Genomic DNA, 15,000 nt, shown 5'->3' on the forward strand with positions numbered 1-15,000 from the left:
TGGCACCAGCATCGCAGAACTTTCCTAACGATTGATATCATAATAGACCCCAAGGCGTTTTGAGCGCGCGTCATGGCATAAAACTATGTATTTTATCAATTTCATATATACCGTGACAGAACTGTTAGGAGTGAAACAATGAAATGTTGACAGATGTAATTGGCCGGAATGTGAGTTTGGGTAGTCTCCTCCGCAGCCGTTTTTTGGGATGACACGCAACGCTCCCCCAAAGAAACTTCTGCTTACATCCGAACAACATTCTTTTCCTTTTGTGTTTGTGGTGTTTTGTGGTTTGTTTGCGCTCTGTTGAACAGACCAATCACATAATAGCAAAGTGTGAATGACGTAAGCTTTCGTGCGAAAAGGCCTGCGGTGCGAACTCGCAAGGGATTTCTGGCTTTTGTTTCACGCCGCACGTCACCAAAAATAGGCGGTGTTCGCAGGCTACCATAATGAAGGACGAAAAAAAAGAAGGTAAATCAAAGCCCTAAGTACAAGTGCTTCATGTGCTCATCGGTCGTTGCGTCACATCCCAAAAAATGGCTGCGGAGGAGACTAGAGATTGGGTTGCCTGAGCTAGAAGATGTGGATCAGTTAATTGACAATTTTTCTGATGTTGCAAACGCCAGTGTCGCAAAATAAAAGATGAAAATGTCATATAATTACAACCAATACAAAAAACACGGTCTGCAACACCATTCACATACCGTCCCTTATAACCTCATGGACGCCCTTAACACTGTGATCAAAACACAAAAACACAATTGTAAGACACTATGAATGATAGACTTAAGCCTCTAAGATAATTCTTTACAAACGTCAACATCATTCAAATATATTTGTTTATCTTATAAACGATCCGAAGGAGGCTACGGTTGACCACCTCGAGATAACAAAGGCTTATATTTCAACGACTGACAACAGGAAATTCAGGAATCTACATGTAGTTAGCTTATTGTTTCGTTTGGTTATTATGTCTCAGCACAAACCAGTTGGCAACCTTGGTTGACATCGAGAAATACTGTGAATTTCCAGAGTTACGCAAGGTTATCAATAAAGGTAAGGCAGATCTTATATCAGAAAATCAAGAGCAAATCAGGAATGAGACTAAAATTTTCTGAGCATTATCACTTTTAATATAAAACTAGTACAAAGTTTAAGATTCCGGTCGGTTCAACCTCAATATATTGGTCACCAGCCTTCGAACAGTGAGCAATAAAATGTAAATAATGTCCAACTATATTTCGTAAGTTTCTTTAGAAGTTCTAATATTAAAAGTATCGTGGCTAAAGTCGAAACATTCACGGCGCGCTCAGACGAGTTTATCAGTGGCCGTGTTTTCACGACCAGTTTTTCAGGTCGCTTAGCGAGTTACAACTGGAGATCCCGTGAAAACAGTTACTTTTCCAACTCGCTTAAAGTTAAGCGAGTCGGCAAACTTCAGTGAAATTCTCTTAAGCCACCAAACCAGGTAGCTTTAGCGAGTTGGTAACAAGGTTCGGCCAATGACGAGTCGATTTCGGTTATTGGATGTAATAAAGATATATTTCCAATGGTTTGTAGACGACAGTAAGCCAATTCAGAGACACAGTGGCATAAACAAACCCACTTGTTAGCCAAATATCACAGGAAAAAAAAAATACATATAATTATATAATTTATTGCCATCAGGTGCTATAATGTCTTGTAATAAAGTGGTTACAAGCTAAGTAAGAATCTAACAGAAGGGAGGATGATACAATATTATGACTAAGGGGATCATAATTAATTTCATATTGATTCAAAGCACGTGATATGTACGTGTCTGATTCATTAAGCACATACAATGTAAAAATTATTTTGCAGTGATTGAGCAAAGCTCATCTGAATTAAATGAAATGAAAGGAAAAACAACAACAGTCAATTATTTATATCAGTTGATACACTGCACATGTAAGATAGGGAAATAGAAATCGAAAAGCTTCAAATGACTGAGTAAACAAAATAAACTAGTGGGTTTCATTGAAGAGTTGATTACTGCCTCTCTGAAATGTTGAATGTCTTTGCAGCATCAAAAGATGGGAAACTTGACCACATCCCATAAGTGGAAGCGGTTTCGTGTAAACAAATTCAGGTGTTTGGGCATTTTAAAATATTTAGTTACCTGTGCATACATGTACAAGGAAACGGTCTTGAAAATTTCCATGTACTATCAACATGTAATCGATGTAAACAAAAAAGACCTCACGCGAGGAAAAATTGTCTATGAACGGAACATATTGAGCGGTCTTGAATGTTTTCAGTATTTCCAGCGTTCGCTCCGGCCAACAAATCACAATATTTTCGATTTCTACTCCCTTCGCAAACGCCACCATTATATATAAATGTAGGCTTAAACAATCTTTAATGATAGAGAAATATCTTGTGAATGAAATGAACAAATGTTTTATTCTGACAGCAAACGGCAGGTACAAAAAAATTATTTCCTGTTCCAAAAGGCGCAGAAAGTCAGAAAGGTGATAGAAACGCCAAACAAGCCAGTCTTTAAAGACAAATTCTTATCAAAGTTTCTTTGACGCGTTGCGAAATATAATCTAAATGAACAAGCACATGTCGGCGCAAAGTGAGTGTGAATAAAACGGTCCCGACTTACATATACCTTAACCACTTCATGCAAATTACACTTTTAATCCAACTAGTCTTCAAAATGCTTGCAAAAGCTTCATACAGAACCAATCTTCTGCTTTGCTGGATACCCATCGTTGTTTTCGACAGTTCTGAGGCGAGGGCGACTGAAGCAACAAGATCCAGGCTCGAGTCAGCAAACTACACATTACTCCTCACAAAATGACTCCCCTGTACCCCTATTCATTACCGAAACATTGTTTGAGTATTAAAAACCCATTTAAGGACGTCAAACTCACCAATAACGAGAAGTATCAAGGATATTTTCGACCTTAAAACGAACCAAAATACTGATCTCGGAGAACTGATCGATCGAAGGACAGCACAGCCTGATAGTGATGACCACTGACCAGTTACGGTGACGTCAAAAAACGTATTTCCGCGGTGTCATTCGATCCTCCACTGAAATCGCGCGTGTCTCGTCGAACCCAACCAAACTGGAACGTTTCACTTGAGATATGAAAATGTTTGAGCCAAATGTTATCAGCGTGAACCATGTTCTCAAAGCAGGGTTAGGGTTAGGGTTAGGGTTAGGGTTAGGGTTGCCTTTCAAGCATTCGGGCGATTTTCCTTCTGCGGCAATTTTTTCGCTGCGAATAATGAAAATACGCCTCCGTTAAAGGCTGGTTTTCACTAGAGCATAAGCACAAGTGAAAACAGCTACGACATAAACATAAGCATAAGCAGAAACATAAGAAGAACGAACCCACTTATTTGTCTTGTGCAGTTTTCACTAGTAACGCGCTCGACATAAGCATAAGCATAAGCACAAGAAAAACGAACAGTTTCGTTTTTCTTGTGCTTATGCTTATGCTTATGTCGAGGGCGTTACTAGTGAAAACTGCACAAGACAAATAAGTGGGTTCGTTCTTCTTATGTTTCTGCTTATGCTTATGTTTATGTCGTGGCTGTTTTCACTTGTGCTTGTGCTTATGTTCTAGTGAAAACCAGCCTTTAATTATCGGTCCGCTGTCCCAAAAATAACGCAATGACGTCATTGTTGTCAGGTGGATTAGGACTTCTTGTCCGTGTTGTTCATATTTCCGTAGGTAACACAAGTTACTCCGTCACTCCGATTAACTCAGTGTTGCTTGGGCTTCGCTGTAATTCTTGGACAGAAAACCGAGTACACGTGATTAATCGACGGCCAGCGGCGTGTTAAACAATGGCCTCGACTTGGATTTTCTCTACAGTTACGGGTGAGTGTAGTTTAAACTTAATTCGACTCCACTTTGTACTACTTTTATTGCATAATTATTATTATTATTACTTGTGCACGGTTTCCGTGTCGTACTGGGGCCGAGATTCCAGCGAGTTTTAGTTTAATTGTTTTCCAGTCTCTATATATCATTCCTTAGGGAACACTACTAGTGTAAGACGCAATTTTCGTCTGCCTTGATAAATACGGCCAAAGTTAATGTCACTCCAGCCTATTAGTCCATAGCCTTGAACATGACGAGCTGCATGTCAAATAACACAGTACAAAACGTACAAAACAGGGAAAGTTCCCCTTTTATTCCAATGAAATATTACCTATTATGATTTTGTCATTTCTTGCAGCTTCCGTTTTCGTTATGGTGGCATCTAATCGTAAGTACAAAAACATAAATTTCTCCAATTTTTTTCATGTTTTTCGTTCTTCTTTTTTTTCATCATATATTATTGTTTGTTATTATTGATGCACGCTTCTCATACTTCGTCTGATAGTGCGGCTTTGCTAGCAATTTTATAATTTCCCTATATTAAATTCAAGTTATGAGCAACTAAGCGTTTCACTTTCACCCTGACGCAACTAGTCTCGATTACCAGCCGCTGTTCGAGAAAGGAACCCGTATTCCTGCCCCGAACTCGCCTCTCGCTACTCACTTCTCACTTCTCACTTTTCACTTCTTGCTTAGCTTCTCACTTCTCACTTCTCACTTCTCACTTCTCACTTCTCACTTCTCACTTCTCACTTCTCACTTCCCAATTCTCAATTTTCACTTCTCCCCTCTCACTTCTCACCTTTCACTTCTCACTTCTCACCTACGACGCAGCATCAGAGTTTCTTTGATTATGAACTTTTAACTTTGTTGCTTTGTATTAATCAATATTAAAGTGATCAAGTTGTTTTCCTACAAAGCATGTGTTCCCCCCGGAGACTTCCTCAATGGATCGAGTGGATTCTTCTCAAGTCCCAATTTCCCAAGTAACTTCCCTACAAACAGTGATTGTACCTGGAACATCACAGTACCTGCTGGGCGAATCATTAAAGTCACCTTCCTCAGCTTCGATTTGGATCCATCTCAAAATCCGAGTTGTCTCGGATCGTCTGGGGGTCCCCGTGTTTTCATCACCAATGTCGCTTCTAATGATGGAGCTCAAGAATTTAAGATTTGTGGAGCAAGACTTCCTGCTCCAGTGTACTCTGTCGGAAATTTTATTCAAGTGAGACTGCGATCTGCTGGCACTGGTTACAAAGGGTTTAATGCATCGTATGAAGCCATAGATAAAGAACTACGTAAGCAATACTCGATAACTTTAAGAACTTTTGCCTGAGAGACCAGGGAGACTTGGAAATGAGAGTCGGCCGATTTTCCTAAAACTCCACTTATAACTTCCTTACGTAGACTTACGTTATATGCCAAAGTTTCAGCTTCATTGGCCATTATCCACCCCAGTTCTGGACTGATCAGCCCCATAGGGGTAATTTTCAAGCCAATTTTGAGCACTTTTTAGCAGCTTCCTCACAGATTAAGACACAATTTCAAACACAACAACGTGGTGACCTAGCCAATCAAATCATGTGTTTTTTCCTCTGACTCGTCGCAGTCCTTTATTTCTTTCCCGGAGCGAACTTTCTGAACAAACAAGACAGAGTTGGCGTGTTATTGAAAGGTCCATACAGAAACTCCATCAGGGTTAGATAAAAGGCAATGATTTGTTTTGTTTTTGTTTTGTTTTGTTTTTTTCAGTATGTCCTAAAGGCGTCACCCTTAACGAGACATCAGGTGTTTTTACGAGCCCTTTCTACCCAAGAAAATACCCAGATAATCAAAGGTGCGCCTGGAAAATCTCAGTGGCCCAAGGAAACTATATTAAGCTTGACATCATCCGCCCCAACATCCAAAAGTGCGACACAACGTGCCCGTGCGATTACGTGCAAATTCAAGATGGTTTCTCTGATTATCGGCCGAACGAACATGGAAAAGTGTGCGGTACAACTAATACAAAAACATTTTATTCAACTCATAGTAGCTTAGAGGTGCTGTTTGTCTCCGATAATACGAGTTCCAAGCTCTTCGATGGATTTGAGGCAACCTACACGCAACTGAACCACACTCCTCCAAGTAAGTACACGCATACATACATACATACATACATACATACATACATACATACATACATACATACATACATACATACATAAATTACTTTATTTGCCTTCGGATTTCAGGGTAGCTTATGCAGCTAATATCTCCGACCATTTAACCCTTTGAATACCAAACTTTCGCCAAAAGATACCGTTTTAACCGTTTAGTCAGGTTTTTTAGCTGCCATGACGCTGAATAAGCCTAAGTTTTGCTAAGAAAGCTTTTTTTTACTAAAAGGAGAGATTTTTCGAGAATTAGGTACAAAATTGAGCAAAATTTCAATTCCGGACATGCGCATAAGCCAAAATTTGGACTTTTTTTTTTTTTGCCATTAACCGTTCTCAATTTTGTTCGTTGCCCCTTTCCTTTCTGTTTTTTCTCGGCCCTTTTACACTGGCTACCTTTTGCATTGCATGTTCTTTCTGGCTGCCGTGAAAAGTTGGATGTTAATTACGGGCGAGGCCTAGAAATGGACCTTGATCAATGATAGGCGTAGTGGACCATTTTACCACCGTTTTTGCACCAAAACTGATAACGCTGTTTTTCGATTTGCGACATCGGAATGTCGTCGATATCTAAACCTGACCATTGTGCGGAAAGGCCTAGCCTAGTACTACTATCTGCTTACCAAGAATATCTGATGACATTTATTCATTGGTATTCAAAGGGTTAACCAGCAGATGAGAGAGATAAACCACCACACCGGATTATATGAAGAGTTGTGAGACGGGGCCTACGGTTTATCGTCCTTATCCGAGAAGACTAGAAAGTCTAACCATTTGCAGATGTCATTACAAAAGGCAGCACTTTCTCCTCAATTATTTAAAGACCCTGAGTGTTGGTCCGCTCGTGCTTTGAACCCGCGACCTCCCGCACGCTAGTCTAATGCTCCACCACTGAACTAACCGGTCGGCGGTTGCGTGATCGCTGATAACGCATAACGTGATCGCTGATTGCTTGATAGTCTTACGTGCATGCGTATGCTTATGCTAGCATGTCCTCACTGGACACAATGAACGGCTCAAGCATAAGCATAAGCATAAGAAGAACGCAAGGTTTTGATATTCTTATGCTTATAATTATGCTTATGCTTATGTCGTGGCCGTCCTGACTAGCGCATAAGTTTCTTATGCTTAAGCTTATGCTTGCGTCGCTAGTGAGAACCGGGTTAGAAAGCACTGCGAGAAAAAGAGATGGGCCTGTTGTGACCTAACCATCAAGCGCCGCGCTACCGGTCACCAGTTAAATGCAGCGGAGTCTAAATCAACACGAACGTACAGATATCAAAACCGCGGCGGAGATCTGATCTATAGCTTCTTAAAACATGCATCGTCCTAAATGGACTAAGCAAGAGCTTCCTACATCGAGAATCGATTGAACTTCAAACAAACTAGGCCATAATGATGAGTTAGCGAACACTCAACATGTTGTCGTTACGTCAATTATCGACCGGAAGCCACGCAAATAAATTTCTTCCGCGCAAGCGAATCGCAGACAGTTCTGATAATTAGCTAGGCCGAGAAGGCCTAAAATTGATAAAACAAGGAAATTCTACTCACGAAATGTTCTTCACTCCGTTCGTACCCATGTTTTGCTCGAAAATAGCAATGTCCCGGATGTACTTGAATTTTATCGAGCGCGAAATGCCATATCCAGACTCTTTAGCGACATCAAACGCAAACAGCAGCTAGGAATGTCTAGTTCATTGCACGTCTATGCCCTAAGTTGATGTGGTTAAAGCTCTTAAAGCTCTGCTGTCTAAAGCAAGTACAACATTATCGCCACAGTGCAAACGGCCTACTATTACAGGGCTAAATGACGTCCCGTTTAATACATCTCAGGATAATGGACGACGCTTGCTAGCAAATCGTTAGACTTGCGCCTTCATTGGACTTAATGATGTCCTCGGGCAGACTTTCTTTAGACAGCAGTTATAGAACGCTAATCGGTCGGTTCTTTCTCAGAGTCACCGCGTGAACTGAAATTCAGACGAGTGTAGCTTAGGCTAAACTTAACAGCAATTGAAAAAGGGATGGGAGAGGGGGGGGGGTGGTGAGGCAGGGCCGGGAGTGATAAATAATTTTAAAAAAAAATAGATAAACGAATGAAACATGCGGCAAGAAGTTCTCTACATTTCATGCTAGGTAAGATGTACAAGCTGCTTCCATAGCGAAAGCATAAATAATGGTAATTGAACTGAGTGGAGTGCAATTTGGTGTTGAATCATACGCGTGATTTCAAAATCGAACGAGCGCGGAACGCGAGTTCGATTTGAAATCACAAGTATGATTTCAGACCAAAATTGCACTACACGAAGTTCAATTGCCACTTTATTAGATCCATTTTGAAATCGCACAATTTTATCGCCTTGATTTTTAGATTTTTGATGTATTGTTCCAGTAGCCGGTTTGTTAAAAAAAAAAAGCGGAACCGGAAACGCCTTTACGTCTCATTTAGTATGCAAAACGATGTCATGTGACGAAAACTCATCCGAGCATGACAAAGAAACAAGCGGTTTCGAAGTGAGAACGAAAATAGTCCACTTCAGGTATAAAAGTTCAATTCTCGTCACCTGAATCAATGATGGAAGGTCTTTCTTTCTTCTGTGGTTGAGGCTGAGACTTTTCATTGTCTTTGGAGAAGGAATTTGAAGCTGCATCCTGCGTAATTCTGCGATGGATTTCTTTTGAGTTGTGAAACTCGAGTGCACGATGCCCAGTGGATGGTACGTTTTTTTTTTCTTTCACACCGTTTAATGGCATGATGTTAAGGGAGTCCAGCTCGTTATCATCTCCGTTTCTTTTTGTGACCTCGGCGAAGGACTCAATACTCAGGACTTTGTCAAGTTCTTGCGGCGCCATTTGTTTCAAGATATTTCCAAGATGGCGGAACTAGCACCAGCTTCGTAAGACGTTCATTCATTCACTGTTTTGTGGCGCGGGGCGTATCTTGACTGTGTTTATTCACAGCGACAGAGTTGAGCTCTTTTGTTGCTTCGTTTGAAACTACCGGAAACCTGGAAACATCTACCTTCTTGAGATGGCCCTGAATTTGTTGTTGTGTGGTTTTCGTTTGTTTATGTTTTACTGGACTCGGTATCATACGGATTTTGAGCAGATATTGAAGAAAAATCGCCAAAATATTCGTCAAAATGGACACTGAAAGTTTGAAACTTCCATTAAAGTAGGTGTTCAGCCTGAAGGACCTCATAATCGTCATTTAGAAACTGTAATTAATTACATTCGTCAATTTTTTTTGGAAAAAAAAACAACAAGAACAACAAAGTTTTGGCAATAGTAGTTGCTAAATTCTCCACACAATGGCTTTTTGCCTCTCATTTTCCTGAAATTTTATTGTTTACTTTAAACTAATATTGAAATCTGATTGGTTGTTTTGTTTTACTGTCCCATTCTCAATGGCTGAGAAAAAGATGCGATTTAGAGCAAAAAATAGTGCGATTCGTGAATAAATCGCACCATTGAGAGCCAATCAGATTGCAAGGATAACCAGCGATTTCAAAATGGATTTAATAAAAGTAAAAATAAAAAATAAATAAATAAAATAACGCTTGATTCATAATCACGTAGGGGCCAAACCACCCCCCTAATGTTTCATGAAGGCTATATTTGCTTGGTTTATATATTTCTGAAACAAGTTTGGCAGATGAGCTTTCTTTGTTCTCCAGTTTATTTCAATTTGAAAGTTGTGACAAAATGTCAGATTATGACGTCATAATTGATGACATCACCAAAACGTGCTATAATTTTTTGTAAAATCTGATAAAAAGATTATGTCATTGGAAAGGCCTTGACTTGAGGAATAAAGTGCCGGAAACCGTGTTTTGCTATGATGATTATTTTTTGGGATATGGTAAGTTAAATATTTTTTTGTTGGTCCCCCCGGAATTTGCTTAACCATAGTGTCTTTCTTAAGTCAGTCTCTCTGGTTTATTTTTTTCAGTTTTATTATAGGAGGGCTAATAATCTAGAAAAATAGAAAGCTTGATGTTGTCAAAAATCGTATGGGTTTAGAAATTTGATTTTCGGCTTTGTTAGGATGGTATTAACAGTAAAAAACGGGTGACGTCACAGGTTATGACGTAACAAAACTAATTTTAACGCAATAACAATAATTTTCTTTATTTTTGCTTTAGCCATCTGGCACATCACATGTGCAACATAGCTGCATTTGCTGGAACAAAATTACGGCTCCAATTTAGGGATTTTTCTCAAGGGGGGACCCCATATTTTGCAGAGTTATTTTTCATATTTAAAAATGCCATATTTCATTTAATTTTTGTAATATGGACAAAATTTTTTCAGGTTTCAGCTCCCCTTGATGTGCTCTTTCGAATACATTGTAAAAAATATGCATATTAAAAACTTCAAAAGTGACAAAAAACGTGACGTCATCACTGTGACGTCACAACTTTGACATTTACTGACATTTTTCACGTAAATATAATGGGCAATAGGTCTCCTGCTCATCTGCCAAATTTGGTGTAGAAAAAGTCAATACTTTTAAGTAATGTGAAATAATGTGAAATACCCAAGAACTGACCAAACATTTGGGGGGTGGTTTGGCCCCTACGTGAATGGTAATTGAACTGAATGGAGTGCAATTTCGTCTGAAATCACAAGTATGATTTCAGACCAAAATTGCACGACACGAAGTTCAATTGCCACTTTATTAGATCCATTTTGAAATCGCACAATTTTATCGCCTTAAATTTTAGATTTTTGGTGTATTGTTCCAGTAGCCGGTTTGTTAAAAAAAGCGGAATCGGAAACGTTTTTACGTCTCATTTAGTATGCAAAACGATGTCATGTGACGAAAACTCATTCGAGCATGACAAAGAAACAAGCAGTTCTGAAGTCAGAACGAAAATAGTCTACTTCAGGTGTAAAAGTTCAATTCTCGTCGCCTGAATCAATTATGGAAGGCCTTCCTTTCTTCTGTGGTTGAGACTGAGACTTTTCATTGTCTTTGGAGAAGGAATTTGAAGGTGCCTATCCTGTGTAATTCTGCGATCGATTCCTTTTGAGTTGTGAAACTCCCTCGAGTGCACGATGCCCAGTGGATAGTACGTTTTTTTTCTTTTAAATACCGTTCAATGGCGTGATGTTAAGGGAGTCCAGCTCGTTATCATCTCCGTTTCTTTTTGTGACTTCGGCGTAGGACTCAATACTCAGGACCTTGTCAAGTTCTTGTGGCACCATTTGTTTTAAGATATTTCCAAGATGGCGGGACTAGCACCGGCTTCGTAAGACATTTGTTCATTCACTATTTTGTGCAGTTTGGCGTATTTTGACTATGTTTACTCACAGCGACAGGGTTGAGCTCTTTTGTTGCTTCGTTTGAAACTACCAGAAACCTGGAAACATCTACCTTCTTGAGATGGCTCTGAATTTGTTGTGTGGTTTTCGTTTGTTTATGTTTTACTGGACTCGGTATCATACGGATCTTGAACAGATGTTGAAGAAAAATCGCCAAAATGTTTGTCAAAATGGACACTGAAAGTTTGAAACTTCCATTAAAGTAGGTCTTCAGCCTGAAGGAGCTCATAATCGTCATTTAGAAACTGTAATTAATTAAATTCGTCAATTTTTTTGGAAAAAACTACAATAACTACGAAGTTTTGGCAATAGTAGTCACAAAATTCTCCACGCAATGGCTTTTAGCCTTTCATTTTCCTGAAATTTTATTGATTACTTTAAACTAATCTTGAAATCTGATTGTTTGTTTTGCTTTACTGTCCCATTCTCATTGGCTGAGGAAAAGATGCGATTTAGAGCAAACAATAGTGCAATAGTGTGAATAAATCGCACCACTGAGAGCCAATCAGATTGTAAGGATAACCAGTGATTTCAAAATGGATTTAATAAAGTCTTTAACACTGTTTTCATAAATCCAGACATAATTAGATTAGTTTCAAAAACATATAAAAACCCTTGAACTTTGTTCTTGAGCTATAATTTGATTTTTTGGACATTAAATTACCCCCACTGTCTTGCCTTGGGTTCGCCATTCCTCTAGACTAGAGTTATTGGTGTCCTTCACTTTTTGGGGTCTTACGACCCACTTTCCGTGATACTTACGGTTATGTGATGGAATTATATATTTTGATTTTGTTTTTTTCCCAGTTTGTCCAACTGAACCAATTTCTCTCAACGGGAGCGGAAAATTCAGCAGCCTTAACTATCCTATGAGCAATTATCCTGCTTCCAGAGATTGTTCCTGGAACATTACTGTGCCATCTGATAAACTTGTCAAGTTAGTATTCACTGAATTGGCCCTTGGTTCATGTGGGTTTAATTGCAGCTGGGATAATTGCACCTATGTGGAGTTATATGACGGTTCTTCAGCAAATTCTTCTTCGCTGGGACGATTTTGTAACGGTTCAGCCCTGTAAGAGATGTTCTCAAGTGGTAACCAGATGTTCGTGATCTTCCATTCCGGTTCTTCCCTTGATCGGGGATTTGAAGCGCGGTATTCCATGTTTTCGAGAAGACCAAACACAGCAAAAACAGCAACAACAACAATAGCCCCATCTCCAACAGCAACAACAACAACAATAGCGCAATCTGCAACAGTAACGGCAACAACAACAACAGCAGCAACAACAACAACAACAATAGCGCCATCTCCAACAGCAACAGCAACAACAACAACAACAACAGCAACAACAACAGCAGCAACAACAACAACAGCAGCAACAACAACAACAACAGCAACAACAGCAGCAACAACAACAACAACAACAGCAACAACAATAGCGCCATCTTCAACAGCAGCAACAACAACAACAGCAACAACAGCAACAACAATAGCGCCATCTTCAACAGCAACAACAACAACAGCAACAATAGCGCCATCTCCAACGGCAACAGCAAAAACAACAACAACAGCAGCAGCAACAACAACAACAGCAACAGCAACAACACCAACACCAACAACAGCAACAGTAACAACAACAACAGCAGCAACAACAACTACAACAGCAATAACAGCAACAACAACAATAGCGCCATCTCCAACAACAACAACAATAGCGCCATCTCCGACAGCAACAGCAACAACAACAACAACAAAAGCAACAACAGCAACAACAACAATAGCTTCATCTCCAACAGCATCAGCATTATCAAGTGAGCCATCTCAAATAACGTTTATTTATGTATGTACGTGTATGTATGCGTGCATGCTTGTGTGTATGTATGTAGGTAGCTTCAACTGTAACAGCATTACCGAGTGAGCCAACAGCCATAGGTGAGGCGTCTATTAAGGAGACCGTTTACAGTTGTGGTGACGGACTGACTCCATGGACGAACTGACGGACTGACTGACGGACTGACTAGGGACTGAAGGACGAACTGACTGGCGGACTCACTGACCGACGGACTGACGGATTGACTTACTGCCTTTTTGTCTGCCTGTATGTCTGTCTGACTGACTGACTGACTGACAACCTGATTTACTGACGGGCGGACGGACGGCCTGACGGACTGACTGAATGACTGACTGACTGACTTACTGTCCTGGACAGTATGAACGCTGACCTTGTTTAGACAATGTAGGGCCGGTTAACACTTATCCAGGACTAAAACTGAGTTGATCAGTAGAAATTATATAGCTATTGCATAGAAAACGTTTTCATTGCTAGTGTTTTGTTGATTTTCACTTCAGTATTATTTGCTACAGTAGAACCCCGTTAATGCGGTCACCAACGAGCCATGAAAATTTGACTGTATTACTGCGCCTTTCAATAAAATATGGGCTCTAAAATTCAAAGCTCAACCGACAAATGCGTTTTTCGCTACCGTCAATCAAATGCTCGGCGACTCCTCCCAGCCTCCGACTACTACCGAACATTGTTTCTTTGTCTGAACTGTGTTCAACGATTTGATTACCGCGCGCTCGGCAGTAGTCGGAAGGTGGGAGGAGCCACCGAACATTTGATTGACGGTAAAGAAGAACCATTTGTCGGTTGAGCTTCGAATTTTAGAGTCCGCATGTTATTGAAAGGCGCAGTAAGGGGTGGGCGTATTAAAGAGGTAGGATCAGATTTCATGACTGGTCTATTTTAAGTGACATCACAATATTGCACTTCTAAACAACTGTCTTTTAATAAGCATTCGAAATGCAGGTATAGTCTTACTAAAAGTTGAAACGTCAATCAGCACATACAATATTAACACTGGAAAGATGAATATAACTGGTTCGAGAGGCCATATTAACAGGGTAAAATTAAAGATTATTATACAGGCTGGGATTTCACTTAGCCTTATTAACGTGGTTTTCTTTTAAGGTACACTCATTGTGGTTGTGTCGGCAGTGGTTCCTTCCATCGCTGTGATTGTCGTATTGGTCATCGTCTTTTACTGCGGTAAGTGAGTGAGGGCGATACAACCATCACACCTTAACCCGTCCACACTACCCTGGCGGAATTCGACTACGGAGGCTTGACTTTAAACATAGGCACGCAAGGCGTGCAAGAGCTATTTTTTTGTGTGAAGTGTTGGAGATAGAAGCATTCATGGTACAGTAATGATTTGGTTAATTTGACAAGGTTTTTTTGGTTGCGATGTTACATCGGTCATGGTAAGATCGCTAAATAGTAAGCCATAAAATGTTTGACTGAACAAACTACAGTAATCTGACACGTCTCCAGATTAATGTAGATACCATATTATTTTCTAACAGGCAATTTGATTCGTTCTTTGATACAACCCGCACTGTGATTGGTGTGACACGCGCACATGCACAACTCCCTCACTCACCGATCACATAACCCTTCCAACCCCCAAGAGGAATTTTTGCTCAAAAATACTCAACTTAATTTAGAGACTTTTTCGCATTTTATACGAGTCGTAAGTTTACCTTTTTACACAACACAACACAACACAACTTCACCGAAAATAGAAAGAAAGAGAAAAAAACCTCTGACACGTTGAAAGTCTGATTTAATTAAATTGCACTTTAA

General features: G+C 39.9%; 3 protein-coding genes across 4 annotated transcripts in view; all 3 read left to right on the forward strand.

Annotated features, from left to right (window-relative positions):
- LOC145498783 (CUB domain-containing protein 2-like) overlaps positions 1-15,000 on the forward strand; it is a 126,861-nt gene that overhangs the window by 50,271 nt on the left and 61,590 nt on the right. The window lies entirely within an intron of this gene.
- Positions 3,224-12,444, forward strand: LOC145498795 (CUB domain-containing protein 2-like). The gene is made up of 5 exons (XM_081478735.1): positions 3,224-3,863; positions 4,225-4,254; positions 4,787-5,164; positions 5,619-5,993; positions 12,161-12,444. The coding sequence occupies exons 1-5, from the start codon at positions 3,830-3,832 to the stop codon at positions 12,427-12,429; spliced, it is 1,086 nt and encodes a 361-aa protein (XP_081334861.1). The 5' UTR covers positions 3,224-3,829; the 3' UTR covers positions 12,430-12,444.
- The window catches only part of LOC145497433 (uncharacterized), a 4,036-nt gene continuing 1,454 nt past the window's right edge, over positions 12,419-15,000 (forward strand). The window contains exons 1-2 of the mRNA XM_081477236.1: positions 12,419-13,165; positions 14,326-14,403. Coding sequence (XP_081333362.1) covers positions 12,433-13,165; positions 14,326-14,403 — 811 coding nt within the window. The 5' untranslated portion in view covers positions 12,419-12,432. The remainder of the gene's footprint in view (positions 13,166-14,325; positions 14,404-15,000) is intronic.

This window comes from Orbicella franksi, chromosome 9, assembly GCF_964199315.1.
Source record: "Orbicella franksi chromosome 9, jaOrbFran1.1, whole genome shotgun sequence".
Classification (NCBI taxonomy): Eukaryota; Metazoa; Cnidaria; class Anthozoa; order Scleractinia; family Merulinidae; genus Orbicella; species Orbicella franksi.

Excerpts from the sequence above, each read along its gene's own strand:
- LOC145498795 (XM_081478735.1), top strand. The coding sequence starts at position 3,830 with ATGGCCTCGACTTGGATTTTCTCTACAGTTACGG. Across the intron at positions 3,864-4,224 it reads GATTTTCTCTACAGTTACGG|CTTCCGTTTTCGTTATGGTG; the intron begins GTGAGTGTAGTT and ends CATTTCTTGCAG. Across the intron at positions 5,165-5,618 it reads AGCCATAGATAAAGAACTAC|TATGTCCTAAAGGCGTCACC; the intron begins GTAAGCAATACT and ends TGTTTTTTTCAG.